Source organism: Podarcis vaucheri (assembly GCF_965113315.1).
Source record: "Podarcis vaucheri genome assembly, chromosome: 1".
Taxonomy (NCBI): Eukaryota; Metazoa; Chordata; class Lepidosauria; order Squamata; family Lacertidae; genus Podarcis; species Podarcis vaucheri.
The window spans coordinates 46,640,992-46,657,850 of record NC_138759.1 but is presented as its reverse complement, the minus strand read 5'-3'; the positions used below and the strand labels follow the sequence as shown (position 1 = coordinate 46,657,850).

At 41.4% G+C, this 16,859-nt stretch overlaps 1 protein-coding gene across 1 annotated transcript in view; it reads left to right on the top strand.

Moving 5' to 3' along the window:
* The window catches only part of ZNF106 (zinc finger protein 106), a 30,982-nt gene that overhangs the window by 3,560 nt on the left and 10,563 nt on the right, over positions 1-16,859 (top strand). The window contains exons 3-11 of the mRNA XM_082229452.1: positions 3,632-3,826; positions 6,258-8,384; positions 9,335-9,956; positions 10,828-10,897; positions 12,496-12,650; positions 12,745-12,805; positions 13,777-14,136; positions 14,803-15,571; positions 16,190-16,245. Coding sequence (XP_082085578.1) covers positions 3,632-3,826; positions 6,258-8,384; positions 9,335-9,956; positions 10,828-10,897; positions 12,496-12,650; positions 12,745-12,805; positions 13,777-14,136; positions 14,803-15,571; positions 16,190-16,245 — 4,415 coding nt within the window. The remainder of the gene's footprint in view (positions 1-3,631; positions 3,827-6,257; positions 8,385-9,334; positions 9,957-10,827; positions 10,898-12,495; positions 12,651-12,744; positions 12,806-13,776; positions 14,137-14,802; positions 15,572-16,189; positions 16,246-16,859) is intronic.

Here is a 16,859-nt window from a genome sequence, read left to right as displayed (position 1 = left end):
GAGCAGTGTAACTCGAGCTTTGCTTATTCTAGCTAATTTTTAGAACAATAATTTTAAATAACTTCCTAAAATATCCCATTAGGAACTAACCTTCCCCCCCCCCCCCCGTTAACATTTCTATAAGTTCTGATGCCAAATGTGGTTCACACTGAAGGTTTAAGCAAGGTTCTATTGGTTTTTATATTTATAATTCTCCTGTGTGTGTCTTTGATTGGTTAACATTCACATTAGGGCAGATATGAATGTGTATCATTTATTTCAGTGGTGCAGTGCTCGTGCCTGTCTGTGGTGCATTGGATTGGGTCAGCTTTTTAACATGCATACGAAAACTTCACCACAGGGACTTGCTTTTCCCTTGTTTAGAGTTATCCTAGTCTAAATCCAGAGGCAACTCATTCCACACAAAGTTATTTTTGCTATCCATGAGAGCAGGGAACACTCCTGTTGTATAGACAGTGGGAGGGCAAGTAGTGGAATCCAGGGAACGAACTGTGCTATACTAAGATACACTGTGTGGGGCGGGGTGTGTGTGTGTTGAGGCCAATATTTTATTTATTGATTTATGTATACAGTGGTACCTCAGGTTACAGACGCTTCAGGTTACAGACTCTGCTAACCCCGAAACAGTACCTCGGGTTAAGAACTTTGCTTCAGGATGAGAACAGAAATTGCGCAGCGGCGGCAGCATGAGGCCCCATTAGCTAAAGTGGTACCTCAGGTTAAGAACAGTTTCAGGTTAAGAACAGACCTCCGGAATGAATTAAGTTCTTAACCCGAGGTACCACTGTACTTAATTAACACCTCATAAACATGTTCTCTTCACATTATACAAATCAATTCAAAGCACAACCATTATCCACAATAAATCCTAAAACTCCATCTTTCTTGGAGACAACGGAGGAGTGCGCCTTTGGGTTTGCTGTCAAACTACAGTGCTGATTACAGGCGCTAAAACCAACGAATGAGCAGACATACCATAGGGACTTAAAACATGATCTTAAAATGCTAGGAAGAGCACAAAAAGGCTTGTCCTGATGCTGAAACAATAACAATGTGGGCATTCCAAAGTGGTGGGCAGACCCACCACTAAAAAGGTCTCTCTCATTCACCTCAGCTTTGGTTTGAGGGGGCACTATAGAAAGACGGCTACCATTGTTGTTGTTATAATAATATTAAACCACCATCTCAAGGCAATTTACATGTAAAACAGTTGAAAACAGTTAAAAACACAAAACAGTAAACACATTTAAAACAATACTAAAACCTTATCCAGCTACAAAAACCTGCTGGACTAAAAATCATAGATTGTGGAGTTGGAAGGGTCCCTGACGATTATCTCGCCCAACCCCCTACAATGCAGCTGTCCTATAACTGTTTCTGGAAAGTGCGGGTAGCTGGTGTCTGTCATATCCCAACAGGAATGCTGTTACACAGAACAGAGGCAGCCATACTAAAAGCCCTCCTCTGAGTTACTGCAGAGTTGGCTTCTGAAATCTTTGGCTCTTGCAGGAAATACTTTCCAGTAGACCACAGCAATCTACTGGATGTATAAGGCATAAGGTGACCTGTCCAGCACCTTGAACTTGGCCTGGTAGCAAATGGGCAGCCAGTGTAAAGGCTGCAAGCAAGTTGTTATATGCTTCTGGTAGACCCCCACCCCACCCCACCCCAAGAAGCAGCTTAGCCACTGCATTCTGTACCAGCTGCAACCTCTGAATCAATCCAAAGGGTAGCCTCACATTGCAGTAATCCAACTGTGAGGTTACCAACACATGTTCAGTCCAAAGCTCTCATGAGCTTTCAATAGCTGTACAATTCTTTAGTTCCTAGCCTTTGCACTTAAATAGGAGTTGGTGGAAAGTACACAGCTCATTTATTTGAAAGCCTTTTAAAGAGGCCTAACACTTTGTTTAACAATCAGCTGGTCTCTCTTAGTATAAACTGTGTAAAAAGGCTGTTAAGTCTAATATAATATCTTGAGAGTGGGTGAAATATTCTCCCTCTCCCCCCCCCCCCGGGTTTTGTTTTTCACATTTTTAAAAAAGCTGCAGAGGTGGAAGAAAGTTCCTAGGCCTCAACTTCCTTTGGGAGGAATTCTTTACAGGATAGTGAAGATGCTTGTGATCTAGGAGGTGTGTGTGTGGCGAGGGTGTGTGGGTTCTCTCACTTCATTATGAATATTTTAGCCATGTGACTTCACAGCTAGGCAGAAACTCACATATGTAATATATAACAGCACTAAGCTTTAAAAAAAAAGCAAAATGCCTAAACTGTGTTTGCCTTTTCCTTAGTGTATAACATACATTTTTGGTTGTTGTTTTTTTAAGTATGCCTGAGTGAGGGCAATGTTTCCCAGAATGAGATGCAGAAAATTTGAGGGGGTTGTCAGTATTTGGGTCAGTGTAGGCTAAGAGAGGTTATTTCTGGTCAGATCACATGGGGCTTAAACAAAGTTTCAAGAGTCTTAGAATTTCAAAAGTGCAGGTTCTAAATGCAAATTCTCTCCCCTCCCCCCCATTCCCATGTGGGCCGAAGGAGAGGTCATTGAGTCTTAATAGTCTGCAAAATGTCAACCTCTCTATGAAGATCTATTTCCCCCTTCTGTTGCCTATTATGACCTATTATGTACATGTGAAAGTATAACTTTCAGCCCCTAATGAAGTCTGAAGTTCTTGGATGAGTGTTGCAGATCATAGTTACAAAAAACCGAAAATAGTTCATTTGAGAAAATAGTGAAGGTGAATAGCAAAATAAAAAATTTGAATGTAGTTTGCCCAAAGGACTGCAAATATGTATTTTTTTCTGCCCCTCACCCAAAACATGAAACAAAATTATGTGTGTGTGTGTGTGTGTGTTGATTTCCACCCCCCTTCTTGGCAGACTTAGATGAAACCAGAGTTCACACACTTGTCTGAAACAGTTGTTGGCTTCCTCCAACTGAAACAATTTTGTATCTTCACAATAATCCTTGCGGAGCAGAGAGTAGATTTAGCTTGCATCTTATGAACCAAATAAATGAACCAAATAAAGTAGAGCAAGCAGGCGACTCCCTCCCTTCATTTGCTGTGCTGTAAAGTCTTTGGATTCCAGGCCACTGTGCCAGCTGTCCCAGTTTAGATTTCACTGCGTTAGGATTGGCTGTAGAGGTGTAATCTCCCCTCCTCTTTGCTGATGCTCATTGGGGGAGTGCTGAGACAGAGCTTAAATCTAGAATCTTATCGCCGGGCTTCCCCAGTGCAGTTGGCACCATGGAGGTGCTTCAGAGCAGCTTCTGCTAGCTCTGCAAGCCCTCCACTCTGCCACCTCCTCCGCTGTGTTTCCTCTGACAAGGTTTTGAGTACAACAATCCAAGAAGAATCCCAGCTGACACTCTGATTATTCTCAAGTCCTTTACCTCTTGATTGTTGGAAAGAAATCTGAAATCCACCCAGACATCATTGAAATTAACTACAACCGCAAAAGGAAGAACTTTTAAACCTGCAGGGTTTTCAGAAAGCTGCAATGCAGATTGCTAGACCTTGTGCACATTTGATGTGAGACTTGCACATTCAGAGGAAACTGAGTTAAGATCAGCAGCGTTTGCCATGCCTGTGGGGAAAATTGAGTGTCCAGCTTCTCCATCTTTCCCCAGGGACAGCAATCATGAGTGCCAGGTGTGCAGGGTGACAGTGGTGGGCTTGTCGGCGTATGCCAAGCACATCTCCAGCCAGCTGCACAAAGACAACATCGAAGCCCACGATGGAGAAGAAGGGAAAGAAGAGACTAACGAAGAATACTTTGACAAGGAACTCATCCAGTTAATTAAGCAAAGAAATGAGCAGAACCGGTGAGTGTGTTCACGTTTTCTTAGCAATTGCGATGTGGAGTTCTTCAACACACTTTGAATATAGGGAAATGATGCCAAGAGTGTACTGTGCCTTTAGTACAGTCTGTGGCGGCGGCTGGGAAAGTTGTAAGAGCTGCATAAGTTACTATTTTTAGTATGCAAGTTTTGTAGCATTGCCCAAAGACCACTTGTAGACCAACGGAGCAGATAACTCTGGGATGGACCGTTAAACTTGGTTTCCCTGGCTTTAAATCAATATACGAGGCCTCTTCTTGCAAACTTATCTGTTGTATGTTTTTGCTCATGCTGCGTACGGCAGAACTGGAAAACCTTTTGCTAACTGAGCCTATATCATTTGTAGCCTACTTTATTAGACCATACAAAATTAACTTGCATCCAGTGTAATGGGAATGCATTATGTTTCATAGTTAAATATGCATGCTCGTATTTATTAGAAATTATTTAATTGTGAAAACCATTATAGGGACCATAGAACTGTGAAACGAGACTATTTATAGGTTTGTTCCTTACTGTTCTGTCTGTCAGCTGAACCTGGAACCATTTTTACTTCTCTATTGTCTAGAAATGCATTTGGGTTTGAATGAAATTCTTTATCCAATTTATGGATAGAATTCTGTTTTCTAGGTTTTTCTGCATAACTTCAAATTGTGTTTTAATCTGCTGTGTAGTGTTCATTGCTTGTGCCATGATACATTTTGTTATGTGTGGTTTAAATAACGTGAATCTACTTTGGCTTTATTGCCCCTTTCTTGCCTTCCATGGGGTGGATCTGTGGACACTTCTGATCCCATGGGGTGTAATAGTGGTTACCAATTTCTCTACCTCCTGCTGCCTTCCCTAGTATCTGTTGGAGGGTGGTCAAAACTCTAGAGCCTGCTTTACTTTGAGGGTGGGGGTTGCTGGTGGTGGAGAAGAAAACAGTGAACTACCATCACCATCCCATTTCAGCCATTCCATTCCAGTCACACAGCAGAATCTTTGCATCCAAGTAAATCTATCTTTAGGATACACTCTTTGTGTTGTAAGTGAGCCACATTGATCAGCTTTCTTCTAATAACTTTCAACATAATGAACATTTCTCTAGCTGGCAGAAGTTCAATTTTTCCCCCTATTCCTCTGTTTGGATTCTTTGTAGGGGACGTTTGAAACTTCCTAATGAATTGAACTTGGCAGAGGAGGAAAGTATTCTTGATCTAGCATGAGCAGAGGTGATGAGGGGTGGGTGGAAATCTATCAGTCCTCGTGACTTTCTTTTCTCCTTGTAAGTTGCAATGATCTACAGATTCAATAATAATTGAAGCCCATTTATGGAACTACTAGAGCATTTGAGTCTTGTCAGAGTTAAAAAGGGATCTGGAACTTGAAACCTGAAGCATACCCGTGATCAGGGGTTGTGAAGATGGATGCCATAGTGTGAAATTTTCCTATCCTTATGTCTCCAGTGGCTTACAGTGAGAAAGGAAAAATAGCCGTCTTGATTTTTTTACAGGATAATGTAGTCCTGGAATTCGGCCTAATGTTGCTGGGAATATTGAGCTAGCTATGAAAAAGCAAGCATTTTTCCTTGGAATGTGTGATAAGCCTTTTTATGTATTTTGCTGGCAAATTTAAATCCTGCCCTTTGGGCAACCTGCCAGCAGATTGCCAAATCACAAGCATTGTAATACGTGGTCTTAGAAAATCCTGTTATATATAATGCATATAAACCGAATCTTTTTTTCTGAAGCTAGAGCATCTTTCACTGAAGCTAGGCAAGGTATCTGTCTACATACAGCACAGATGTTGAATTTGCATCTTCAGGAGGACTGGTTACTTTTCTTAACTTATTTTTAGACAATATTTTAAAACATTATATCCTTCCAATATACTTTTCAGTTCACTATCATGTAGTAGGTGGACGGTGAAGCTGATGTGGTATATGGCATCTCTCTCCCTGATGAATAATCCCAAATGGGAGAAGAAATATTTTCTTCATTCTTCAACAGCACAGAAACATCCTTTCTCCCAGAGATCCTTTTCTGCCTTCCATAGCTATCCTCTGAGATTGGGGGAGTGACCAATAGGACTGCCATCATTGTCATGTTGACAGTGTGCAATTAATCCTTGTTTCATTTAATGAATGACTGTAACATAATTATGCTGTATTTATGTGATGAAGCAGTGGAGACTGATTTGTATATGACATTTCTGCCGGTTGACTAATTGAAAGGCTATCTCAGGCTTACCTCACTCGGCAGTACAAATTTCCAGCCTCTGCTTGCCTTTGGTCAGCACACCAGGGGCAAAATGCAGGTCTATTTTTCAGAGATATTTTAGATCAGGCCTAATTATTTTTTTGAAAACTGTTATTGCAAATGAGTGAAAATACAGGTTATTTAGTCTCCAGATTAAAATACTTCTATCTTTATAGGGCAGGTGAAGTGTGCCGTGTGAACCATGAAACAGAAAACAGTGACAGGAGATTACAAAGAAGACAAGATGAAAGAACTTATCAAGACCGAGACACTTACGATTCATCATCAAGATATCATTGTGGACCATCGCAGAGGGAGTGGAACTGGGAAGGTGACGGTTTCTTAAATCCCAGACAAGGCCAATTCACACACCCTGCAAGGAATCCTAAGAATGCAAACAGGCATCTGAGCAAGCAAAGAGGACGACTTGGGTGGCATCAGAATAATACTGGAGTGTCTCCAAATCGCTATCATAACTATGGGAATAATGGAGGTGCTTGGCATCAGAATGCCAGAGGAGGAATACCAGGATGGCACCATGGCGGCAGGGGAAGAAGTTCCAAGTGGAATTCCGAAGGAGAAAATACATTTTCTTACTGGCAAGCCAAAAATTCAGGTGGAAACTGGAAGCCTGGTCGACAAAACGGAAGGGGGTGGAATTTAGGAAAAAGCAGGGCTCCAAACAATAGTTCCCAGTTAGATAGTGTGGATGCTTCCTGGTTAAAAAGCAAAAGTGCACAGGATAAATACAATAGAGAAAGATATGCATGGCAGTGGCAAGACAGTAGTTCTATGGTGCCTTATATGGGCCTTGCTAATGAAAATGACAACAGGGATTGTGTTTTGGATTTCACTAGTGATCAGCTTCCTTCAGATGGGTTACTAAACTTTGGTGTTTCTGAGCAACCAGAGAGCAAGACCTCCAAAGTCAATGGAAAGAGCAACAGCCCTTCCCGAGAAAAAACAAATCGCTGGGCTCCATATCCCTCTCTAAAAACGATAGAACAGCAGCCACTGTGTGATGAGAATGTAGCTACAACTCCGGAGAAAGCAGATTCTGGTCGTCTGTCATGCTCTCCATCGTCTCCAAAATGCACAGATCCTAAAACCAATAACCCCAAACTGAAAAAATGGGAAGAGACTTATTCAGCGTCCCCCAATTACAAAATGGCATCCAACAAACTTGTACCATGTAAGAAGACAGTAGACGTAACTAGTGAGAAAAAATCAGACCAAGCTGAAGGCAAAAGTAACAGGATGCCATCTTTGAAGTCCCCACTTCTGGCTATTCCCGATATAAAGCCATCTTCTCAAAAAAGAAGCCCAAAGAATCTCTTGAAACATGTCCAGCTTTTGTTATCCTCATCATCCGGAGAGAGCCAGAGCCAACTAAATGCACTAAATTTAGATGCTAACAATTCCTCCTCCTTTGGATCCAAGCTGAATAATGAATGTAATGGCCATAACAGTTTAAAAGGCACCACACATGTGCGTAGCAGCACTGAAAATCTAGACGAAGCATTAAAAAATGCCAAAGAAGAACTTGAGTATAGCCAGTCTTTCCAAAACTCTTGCTTGATACCTTGTAGAGATACTCAGACTGATGGGAATGACAAGTGGAGTACTGAAGGTCCAGGATTGTCTCTGAAGATGCATGAGCCCCAGAAAGATGGACTGGAGGATGAGAACTCTGGAGATGGAACAGGAACCAAAAGTACTCACTCTAATGCTTTCTCAACTTGTGATCTTGCTGAACCTGACCATACGGCAACTAAAAAAGGGGGCTATCTATTAGAGTTGAAGAATACTGATAACAAATATACCAAATTCCAAATGGGCTCTCTATCTCTATCCAACTTTCAAGATGACCTAGAAACAGACTTGAAAGCATCCCTGGAAGAGGAGGGTGACGGAAGCACGACTAAATCAAATGATGCTCCAGAAGAGGAAAGCTATGCAGTTCATTCTAATCACGAGCTGCAGAAAGATGCAGGAGGGCAACCCTCTGGCCCTCTTCTTCCCGAACTGAGTAAACTTGGCTTTCCAGCTTCTCTCCAAAGAGACCTAACGTGGCGCACCAACTTGAAGAGCAAAACTGGCTCACATCTACCTGAGCCCAACCTGAACAGTGCAAGGCGCATTCGCAACGTCAGTGGCCACCGGAAGAGCGAAGCTGAGAAAGAATCAGGGCTCAAGCCTACTTTGCGGCAGATTATTAGCGTGTCTCGAAGAAACGTAAACTGGGAGCAGGTAATTCAGCAGGTGACAAAGAAGAAGCAAGAACTTGGCAAAGGTTTACCCAGGTTGGTAGTCTTAATCAGATTTGAAACTGTATTGTAGTCAAAGATCTATGCATTTAGCAAATGTATAGGCCACCCTTCGGTGCAAAACTCCTAGGGTGGCCTATGCATTTACCAAATAAAAAAACCTGTACGTTTCTTGGTTGAGAAGATGCATTAGGGACTTAACAGTTTGCTTTAAAGGGGTATTATGTGGTTAGGAAAAGGGATGTAAGAATAAGAAACAGTTTCACATTTTTATTTACATTTATATGCAAGATTTCCCACAGTATAGATTCCTCCCTGCCTAGCTCACTGTTTGCCTTCTGTTAACTGCCACCAAATCTTGGTTCACAGATACAATCTTCGCCTTTAAACCAGCTGATCAAGGCACAGCTGCAGCGTTCTCAGCCCAGTGAGTCAGATTTGCTACAGTTGTTCTAGATTTCCATCTTTTAAAGAGGAACTGCAGCTGCTGCAGATATGTTAGTTAGTTTGTATTGTAACTATGTAATTTTTTTAATTAAAATTTTCAGTGGAACAATAACCAAATCTCTTCCACTTCCACACTTCTCAGTGAAAGGTGATCCACTGGTTTAATGTAGGCAGTCAATGTAATTTTGCCATCACAATTACGTTTGCCAGAGGTAAACTGCTTTTGCAGTATCCTCCTAGTTTCCTTCTGTGTTGGAGAAAATATCATTGACCTGTTGTTATGTCGCTGCTTGCTATTTGAAAGTGTTATTTGGGTTCTGATTTCCTGAAGAGCTGTCCTGATTGGTGGATCTTCAGGAACTCAGTAACCAAAAAGGTAAGACAACTGTGAATTTCAAATCTTTGGGTAATAACACAGCATCATTGCTATTGCAGAGCTAGCCATACCTGAAACTTAATTTTTAACGGTTCTGTGTTAGCCTTTATTTTTGGTAGAGTTTTCACTACTGAGTGTTTCACGATTACTATTGTTTTTTAAGGTTTGGCATTGAGATGGTTCCTCTTATCCAGAATGAACAAGAGGAACTTGAGTTGGATGAAGAAGGTGACCTGACCAGCCTTGAAGGTTTCCACTGGGAAGGGATATCCCTAGGCTCCCCTGGGACTGTTAGGAAACGTAGTCTCTCCGAAAGCAGTGTGGCTGTAGATAAGACCGCCTCTGTTTATAGTTTTTTCAGCAGTCAAGGCCCAAGCAAAGAAAATGAACAAATGAGCTCGGTTGCCAACACTGAGGATGTAACATACGGCTCCCAGATGCTTGCAGTTGCTGTGGCTGGTGTGAAACAAGAGTCTTCTTCCCTTCCTTCCTCACCGTACATGTCTGACAGGACTGATTCCAGGGGAAGGAGGCTCAGCCTACAGTCTCCCCCTCATGTTAACAGACTCACAGCGTTTAGTGCAGGACAAAGCCCAAGAAGCCCGGACTACAGGGCCCAGGCCTTTGAAACTCAAGACATGCTGGAGAGTCCAGGGGAAAGGTTCTGTATGGCTTCAGCCCTTGCAGCATTCAGCACTCTAGAGGCCGCTACAGACAGCAGCTACACATCAGGCAACGAGCAGAACGACAGCCAGGGAATTGGCAAAAAAAGAAGAGCAACCGGAGTAAGTGGTCCAGATATTCATGGAATCCATTGCACATTTAAAACCTTGTGACAGAATCTGAAAACAGCCCTGAGTGTAAGAATACCCGGATACATCCTCTCTTATATCAAATGCCTTTTTTCCAATAGCATCAAGGACTTCTGGCTCTGCGACAGAACTTCCCCTCCCTCTCCTCTTCCTTGTATGTCCCCTAAATATTTTCTAGGGTTTTCTGAACCCTCCAGAGCAGATTTGGGGATGGCGTGTGAAGTTTCATTATGCAAATCGTAACCCTTGCACTAGCAGAACTATGTTGTTCGATTCCGCTGATTACAATTGGTCATGGCAGCTTCTTTGGTCCATAGCAGAAATGAGAAACTGAGGGGCCATATGCGGCCTTCATCTGGCCCCTAGAACTCTCCCTAGGCCACACCCCTCATTGGCTTCACACCTTCCTTGATCAATTATGCCAGGCTAGAATATGTCCACTTAATGCCTGTTAAGTGGATGTATGATCAAGAGGACTGCATGCAGGAATTTGGTTACTATTCAGAAACAAAATTGACACCTCAATGGAAATGCATAGAATCTTATGGAGTTGAAAGGGACCCCAAGGGTCATCTAGTCCAACCCCCTACAATAGAGGAACATACTGTATGTTTATTTCGCTTTAGGTTCTGCGGGGCCTAACTTAAATTGTGTCTTAACTTGTCCCTTTGATTTCACTGGAGCCAAAGTCCAACTTATAGGCTGAATCCAACCAATGATGTCTCCTGTGTGTTCAAACACTTCTGCCTCAAATAGGCTTGGTACACAATTTGTGTCTTGGAATATCTACAAAAATTGTGTTATGTGCTAGTTTAGCTAACAAAAATATATATTTAATTTGCAGGAGGGATCCTCTCCTGAAATTCCAAGTCTAGAAAGAAAGAATAAAAGAAGAAAGATTAAAGGCAAAAAAGGTGGGTCACAGTGATAAATTAGTTGGCGCTGCATTATTTTTCCCCAGTCTAAATGTTTGCATACTGAGGTATAAATTTTGAGGTTTATAAGGTAAAATTGGTTTTTTAAAAATGAATTAAGTATAAAAAGGGTAAAAACTGGGGATAAGAACTTGTTGAATTTACAATTCGAATGGGAATATAAGAAGGGGAGGTGTGGGGAAGTCAGGGAAAGATGATCTAGAAAATAAGGATTGCAAATTGTATATGTTTTTAATTTCTCTTTTTGTTTTTTGTTTTTGGCTTTTTAAAATGGAAAATTCCTAATAAATATTTATTAAAAGGAAAAAATAAATAAATAAATGTTTGAGGAGGCCAGTCAAATGTGTAATGATAAAGTGGGCAAAGGATGTGGGAGATAACATCCAAATGTCAGAATGGGAAAAAAATTGGGAAACTGTTTTGAAATTTACAGCTTGTACATTGATAAAAGAAAATTAAATGAAAATGATGTATAGGTGGTATTTAACACCAGTTAAATTAGCACAAATGTACAAATTAGGAGGGAAAACATGCTGGAAATGTAAAGAAGTAGAACGTATGTTTTATCATATGTGGTGGCAATGAAAAGTAATAAAAAACTTTTGGGAAATGATATATAATGAATTGAAAAAACTGTTTAAAATAACTTTTGTTTAAAAGCCTGAAGCCTTTTTATTAGGAATTATAGGAAAGGAGATACCAAATAATAATAATAATAATAAAAATCTCATTATGTATGCGACGACAGCTGCACAAGTATTGATAGCCCAATACTAGAAATAGGAAAGGATCCCCACAAAAAAGATTGGCAAATTAAGTTAATGGAATATGTGGAACTGGCTAAATTAACAGAGAAACTCAGAAATCAGGATAATAACAAATTTAAAAACGAATGGGAAGTTTTTATTATATGTATATCAAAGCATTGTAATACAAGTTGATACATCAGCACGATTCTAAGAAACATTTGCATTATTATGATAAAAGAAAGAATTAGATATAATTAGATGGACAATATAACTTGGACATGCAATGACGGAACCATGGGAGGGGGCAGAGGAAAGTCAGGAGCCTGGAGAAATCCCACTTTTGGGTATTTTATTGAATGTATAAACAGCATTATGAAGTTTTTATTACTTTCTTTTTTAAACTTTTTCTTATTAATGTTTATCTATATGTGATGTTTGTTACAGTTAAAATTAATAAAAATATTGTAAAGTAAAATAAAATAAAATAAATGTTTTAGGAGGCCCACCAAACAAATTCTGATTATTTTTGTTCTCCTCCCTTGAAGCCAAACTCTGTTGCATAGGTTTCCCCTGAGTGGTGCCTTCCTTGGGTTGATAAAGGAAGACTGGCCATTACTTGTGGACTATGCCAGGCTCATCAAACAGAAGTACAAATTTAATACTGTGCTTGATACCTCATCTCTTCCAGTCTCCTTTCACTAGGAAGCAATGTGACAACTTACTCTAATGAACTGCATCTCAGAAAGCTGGCATTTCTCAAATACCTTCTGAATGTCCTAAAAGTGGCAGCAGGCTGTGTCATATCTTGAAACTTACTTTCTCTTGCAGAGCGTTCGCAGGTAGACCAGTTGTTGTCTATTTCTCTGAGGGAAGAAGAATTGAGTAAGTCCTTGCATTGTGTGGATGGAAGCCTCGTGCCAGCTCGAGCTGCTCTGCAGGCAGCTTATATTGAAGTCCAGCGACTGCTTGTACTGAAACAGCAGGTACTTTGACGTTTCGAAGGCCATCAGCTGTAACTCTGAAGATTTCAGAAGGATGTCTTCTGATGGACCTGACTGAATCTCTCTTGTCTCCTAGATATCGGTGGAAATGGGCACTTTGAGAAGCCAAAGAATTCAGATCCTGCAGGGATTGCAAGGTACTTGAAGCAGACCTTGCATTGCTTTGGGAGTCCATATCTATTAAAGTTACTCAGGTGCCCACTAGTAATGCAGAACTATGATGATAATCTGAGACCACCTCTTGGCAGTTCAGGCAGAGAGGCTTGTGAGCAGCTGGGTCCATGGAATATAGCAGCAGAAACTGTGCCAAGTGTCTATAGTAAGAGCGTATTTTCTCTTGTAGTTTGGTTCCTTTGAATTATTCAAGACAGAGATTCTAAAACTCCGCCATAATGAGTCTCTCCAAATAGTAGTTAAAGTAAAAACAAAGGAAAAGAGGATTTGGTGAATGTTGTCATGCAGGGGTGGCTCTGCAGATGTTGGACTACACATCCCATCAGTCTCAGCCAGTGTGATCAATGGTCAGGGATGACGAGAGTTGTAGTCAAACAACCTCTGGAGATCCTCAGGTCCCTGCTGTAGCATTTACTCGAAGACACGGGTATGTAAGGTCCCTGAGTGCTTTGAATTCTCTGAGGTACTGACAGTCAAGGAAAATAGATAGTGGAATAAGTGACGGCTCACAGATCATAGAATATCAGTTAACATGAGAATGGGTGAAGAGGTTAGGAGAGCAGCCCCTATTTTTTCTGTCAACAGCCCACTGTATGAAGCCATTGTTTATTGTTGGATTACAAACCATGACTTGTTTCAGCCATGGTTTGGCATTATGCCTGAACTCAGCAGTCACGCTTAACCATAGTTCATTGGGCCACCTTCTCCTATATGCCCACTGAGTTACAAAGACAAGAGCAGTGGGAAAACAAACCAAGCTTTGAAGAAATGAGCCATAGGGGGTTTTTTGTTTATCTATAGAACTACTTGTGGCTTGTTGAGCAGACCATGGTTAAAATGAAACCTGGATTACTGTTATATGTGAACTTGGATTTGGGGAGCCTTGTTTGCTTAAGAGATTTTAATGTGAAATGCATCCATGTTGTCTCCTTAGAAACCTATGAACCTTCCGAACAGCTGCAGCAACTTCAACCCAGTGGCTCAAATGAAAAAAGAAACAACAAACTTCAGCCAACACAGGATCTAATTGCTAATCCAGGTGGTCTTGTTCCTCTTTTGGAATCTGCTTCACCTCTCTCTGCCCAGATACCTGCAGTTCCTTTGGCAGCTCCTGTCCATGCAAGCACTCCACCTACATTCCAAATCACTAGTGGCATTGGAGCCATCACAATCCCTGATTCATCTGTTCAAATCAAGCAAGAACCTGCATCTCCAAAGCCTAGAGAGGAGAGCATGAATATTCCTGAACAGAGGTTTCCATGTTCTTCACAGGGAGAAGCTCTGTTTCAGAATGGTATGTTGTCTTCTGCAGGTGATAATTCTGTCTATTAATATTGTTTGTTTGTTTAATTTCTATACCGCCCTCCATCCAAGGATCACAGGGCAGTTTGCAATGGAAAAACACAAAATACCTAACAAACAAAACCAGTACCCCCCATAGTAGTATTTATTATTATCTATGTGTGTGTCCCAGAATTTCCCAGTCAGCCCAGAGACATGGCAGTGGTGCACAAAACTCTGAGCATGTGGTCTGTCAAGAGGCCTATTGGCTTCTCATCTCCAAAAATGCTTCTTACTTGCATCCTTGGAACTATCCTATAGAGTGGATCAGGGATGGGGAACTGTGGCACTCTCACATGGCCAATGATCAGGGATGATGGCCAACAGCATCTGAAAGGCTGCAGGTTCCTCATCCCTGGTGTAGGTTAGAGAGCAAGACCTTGTAAGTTCTCACGGAAAGAGGTTGGAACCCAAAGTCTTTCTGGTTGCAATCCAGTGTTTGATGCTAGATTACACGAGCTATCAAGGTGTTTATATGGAAGCAACCATGTCTATTAATAGTTTGTACATCTGGGATGCTCTGTAAGTTACCACTTAAAGCTACATGTGACTAAGGCTGGGATTCACGAATGCCTTATTGGCCATGTCAAAGTGAAAAGGGCTATTTTGTCTTCTTCAGGGAATACGAGCCAACAACCTTTGCTGTACCCAGTTATCTCTGCTACCATGTCTTTGTCTGCACTTATTGATTTCCAAGAGTCTAATCAAGATATGCAGAAACCTGTTCCAGATAAGGGAAGGGCCAGGTCTTCCCCCAGCTATTCACCATCGCTCTTGGCAGAGAAGGCAGAAGAAAACAAAATCCCACCAGACAACACAGTTGTAGAACAGTGCAGCAGCTCCTTTCAGAGCCCAACCTTTCCCCCTGAACTGCCTGTGGATGAAGATCCCAGACAGGCAACGGAGCAGATGGCAGTTTCTGCACTGGTCTCCGTGGAGAGCAAAATGAGCAAGAAAAAGAAGAAGTTGAAGAAGAAGAAAGCACTGCGAGCAGCCCATGTCCCTGAGAACAGCGATACAGAGCAGGATGTAAGTGAAACGAAGCCTTTAAGGAAAGTCAAGATGGTAAAGGGGACCAGAGGGGGGAAAGTTACAACATCCACCCCTCCAAAGCAAGAGGATGCAGAGGCTGCTCAGGAAGGAAAGCGGAAGAAAGACGAGAATGAGAGTGACACGTCTCTGGAATTTGTGGAAGTCCCCAAATCTCCTCTGGAAGTGGTTGCCATCAGTTCATCAGAATCGGGGGATGAAAAACCAGACAGCCCTTCTAAGAGGGATGCGCTGAGTTCCTCAGAGCAGCTTCTGAGAGAGGCGTCTCGGTCTGGCTACGATGAAGTGAGCTCTACCAGTGAGATTGGAACAAACTATAAGGATGGCATTGGTAGAAGGTAAGCTGGAAAACAGGTGTTATATCCAGGGAAGTCGTCCCATTTGTGCAAGGACTTACACTTATGCAATGGAACTTCCTCTCCCTCACCCCATGCCCCCGAATTTGTTCTGAGGGCCCCTACAACCCTTTAGAGGCGGGGGGGGGGGAGAAGAAGCAATGGGAAGTTCCATGATGCAAGCAGAATTCCTTGCACGAACACGGTGACTTTGTTGGACACAACTCTCTGTGTGTACATTGATTGTGTATCCATGAGCTACTGTGTTTTTAAAAAATCTGTTTATGATGTACTCTTAGTGATGTTATAGTCTCTCTATTTTGAATTTGTTCATTGCCTCAGGAACCTTTGGACAGAGAAGTGGTTTATAAATACCATAAAAGAGATTGCAGGAAATTTTTCCATATTGAAGTACATTTAAATAATTGAAAAATAATTATTGGAAAATGGAAACTTAGTGTCATAGAGTGCTTTGTGATTGCTGCTTCATTGTCCTCGTGATAGCTATGTTTCTTTTCCCTATACACATTTTCCATACAAGGCCTTGTAGCCAAGCATTTTAAATTAAAGTCCTTTGTGTTAGCATTTTGTAATAGCCGTGGCATTCTCTATCTTCTGTAGTGTGGCTGAAACTCAAACGTCCATATCTTCAATAAGAGGATCAAAAAACTCATCAGGTATATATATATATATATTCTAATGGAAAAATAAGCACATGGGCTTTGTGGGGAGATGGGAGAGAGTTGAGCAGCTCTTTGCAATATGGAGTGCTATAGTATCTGTGTTTCCAAACATGACTCCAAACCCAGAAAGCTTGCTTAAAAGCACACAACAACAAATACTAATACTCTGCTTCGGTCAGTATGGCCAGTGGTTGCGGAAAATGGGAGCTGTAGTCGAGCAGGCACCTCCACTGTATACTTTTTGGTGCCTGCTAAAAACATGTTGTTTAATCAATTTCTCAGAAACAGGAACTGTTCACCCACAGTGCCTCCATCTTGCCAAGAGTCGAGCTCAGCTTATTCCTAATGTGTTCCTAAGCCAAAGACTTGTTTAGATATACTTAATGAGGTAGCTCATTTCATATTGTGATTTCCTCACCCACCCTAGCTTACAACTTGATTCCCTTTCTTATTCCTTCAGTCAAGGAGCTTATTACAGTTAAAATATGTTGAGTTTATTGGGGTTTATTATTATTCTATTGCTGTTTGGTTGGTTGGTTTTGCTATAGTGAGATACCGTTCATTGGTTCAGCACCTGGTAGTTTTGAGTGGATGTTTTCTTTCTTTCC